Source organism: Chaetura pelagica, unplaced genomic scaffold (genome assembly GCF_000747805.2).
Source record: "Chaetura pelagica isolate M959 unplaced genomic scaffold, ChaPel_1.0 scaffold234, whole genome shotgun sequence".
NCBI lineage: Eukaryota > Metazoa > Chordata > Aves > Apodiformes > Apodidae > Chaetura > Chaetura pelagica.
In genome coordinates this window covers 503,481-505,577 of record NW_009952967.1, presented here as the reverse complement: position 1 = coordinate 505,577, position 2,097 = coordinate 503,481, and the positions used below count along the sequence as shown (strand labels likewise).

General features: G+C 60.9%; 1 protein-coding gene across 1 annotated transcript in view; it reads left to right on the top strand.

The window, feature by feature from the left end:
• Positions 1–2,097, top strand: part of EPHA2 (EPH receptor A2) — a 10,353-nt gene that overhangs the window by 2,801 nt on the left and 5,455 nt on the right. Inside the window, exons 4-10 of the mRNA XM_009995778.1 lie at positions 8–218; positions 537–661; positions 995–1,154; positions 1,245–1,344; positions 1,461–1,516; positions 1,598–1,723; positions 1,837–2,019. Coding sequence (XP_009994080.1) covers positions 8–218; positions 537–661; positions 995–1,154; positions 1,245–1,344; positions 1,461–1,516; positions 1,598–1,723; positions 1,837–2,019 — 961 coding nt within the window. The remainder of the gene's footprint in view (positions 1–7; positions 219–536; positions 662–994; positions 1,155–1,244; positions 1,345–1,460; positions 1,517–1,597; positions 1,724–1,836; positions 2,020–2,097) is intronic.

The following is a 2,097-nucleotide window of genomic DNA, read 5'->3' as shown; positions in this document are numbered from 1 at the left end:
CTGCCAGCAGTGCTGGCCGGAGGGGGGGGAGTGCCGGCCCTGCGACGGGGGGGTCCGCTACTCCCTGCCCCCCCAGGGCCTGACGGGGACGGGGGTGACTGTCACCGACCTGGAGCCGCACGTCAACTACACCTTCACGGTGGAGGCCCGGAACGGGGTGTCCCCGCTCAGCGCCCAGCGCAGCCTGGCCAGCGCCACCATCAGCGTCAACCAGACGGGTACGGGGCCACCAGCACCTCCCACGGCTTCTCTCCCCCGCTGGGGGTGCCTCTGTGACATCCCTGTCCCCCCCTTGGGACACCTCCATCACATCCCTGTTCCCCCCCTTGGGACATCTCCATCACATCCCTGTCCCCCACCTGGGGACACCTCCATCACATCCCTGTCCCCCACCTGGGGACACCTCCATCACATCCCTGTTCCCCCCCTTGGGGCATCTCCATCACATCCCTGTCCCCCCTCCTTGGGACATCTCCATCATATCCCTGTCCCCCACCTGGGGACACCTTTGTGATGTCCTTGTCCCCACGTGGCAGAGCCACCCCGGGTGACGTCGGTGAGCCTGGACGGACGCACAGCCCCCAGCCTGCTCCTCTCCTGGACGGTGCCGCTGCGGCAGCAGAGTCGGGTCTGGAAGTACGAGGTCACCTACAGCAAGAAGGTCCATCCCATCTCATGGCTTCAGCCCATCACCCCCATCCCTGTCACCTCCATCCTTGACCCCATCCACATCACCCCCCCGTTGTATTACCTTCACCTGTCACCCCTCCATCTGCATCACCTCTGTTCTTTCCTCCATCCCCGCCACCTCCATCCCCGTCACCTCCATGTCACCTCCCTCCATCCCATCCATCTCTATCACCTCCATCCTCGTCTTCCATCTTTGTCACCTCCATCTGTGTCCCCTCCATCTATTTCACCTCCACCCACAGCCCCATCCATGTCCCCTCCACCCATGTCACCCCCACCCATGTCACCTCTCCTGTGTCCCCAGGTGGACGAGAACAGCTACTCAGTGCTGCGCTGTGAGGACACCTCTGTCACCCTCCCCAAGTTGTCCCCTGCCACCACCTACGTGGTGCGTGTCCAGGCGCTCACCCCGGATGGCCACGGGGCCTTCAGCCCCCAGCACGAGTTCCAGACCCTGCCTGAAGGTGAGGACCAAGGCAGGGGCAGGATTTGGGGGTGGAGGGCTTAGGGGGGGTGCCTGGGTCACCCCAAACTCCCCTGAATTGTCCCCACAGACACCGAGTCCATGGCATCCACCGCGGTCATCGCTGGCTCCATCGCGGGTGTCATCTTTGTGGTCCTCATCTTGGTTGCTCTTCTCTACATCCTCAGGCGGTGAGAAGACCTAAAAAAAAACCCCAAAATCCCCTCCCCAAACCCAAATATGCCTTTTCCACCACCAAAGATGGGCAAGGGGGGATTTTTGGGGTCAAACCACTGGTTTTCCACAGGAAGAGAAGGTCACGGCCACGCCAGTGCACCGAGGACGTGTACTTCTCCAAGTCAGGTGAGCAACAGGATGGTGGGATCAACAGGGACAGGTGGGGGTTGCCATGGGTGCTGACCCACCCCTCCCACCTCCTTCCAGACCAGCTGAAGCCCCTCAAGACCTACGTTGACCCCCACACCTACGAAGACCCCAACCAAGCCATGCTCAAGTTCACCACCGAGATCCATCCATCCTCCATCACCCGCCAGAAGGTCATCGGTGCCAGTAGGTCTTCAGGTGGCTTTGTCACCCTAAAGACACCCCAACATTAGACCAAGGTGGGGGGGGAGGGGGTTAAATGTGTGTGTGACCCCCCCTTGTGGTTCTTCTCTGAGCAGGGGAATTTGGAGAGGTCTACAAGGGGACCCTGAAGCGTGGGAAGAAGGAGGTGCCGGTGGCCATCAAGACCCTGAAGGTGGGGTACACGGAGAAGCAGAGGATGGACTTTTTGGGTGAAGCCACCATCATGGGGCAGTTCTGCCACCACAACATCATCCGTCTGGAAGGGGTCGTCTCCAAGTGTGAGTGGCTGCTCCCCCCACCCCTCCTCCCTCCTTCAAAAAACACCCCAATTTCCCTGGAAAACAACCCCAAAAAAA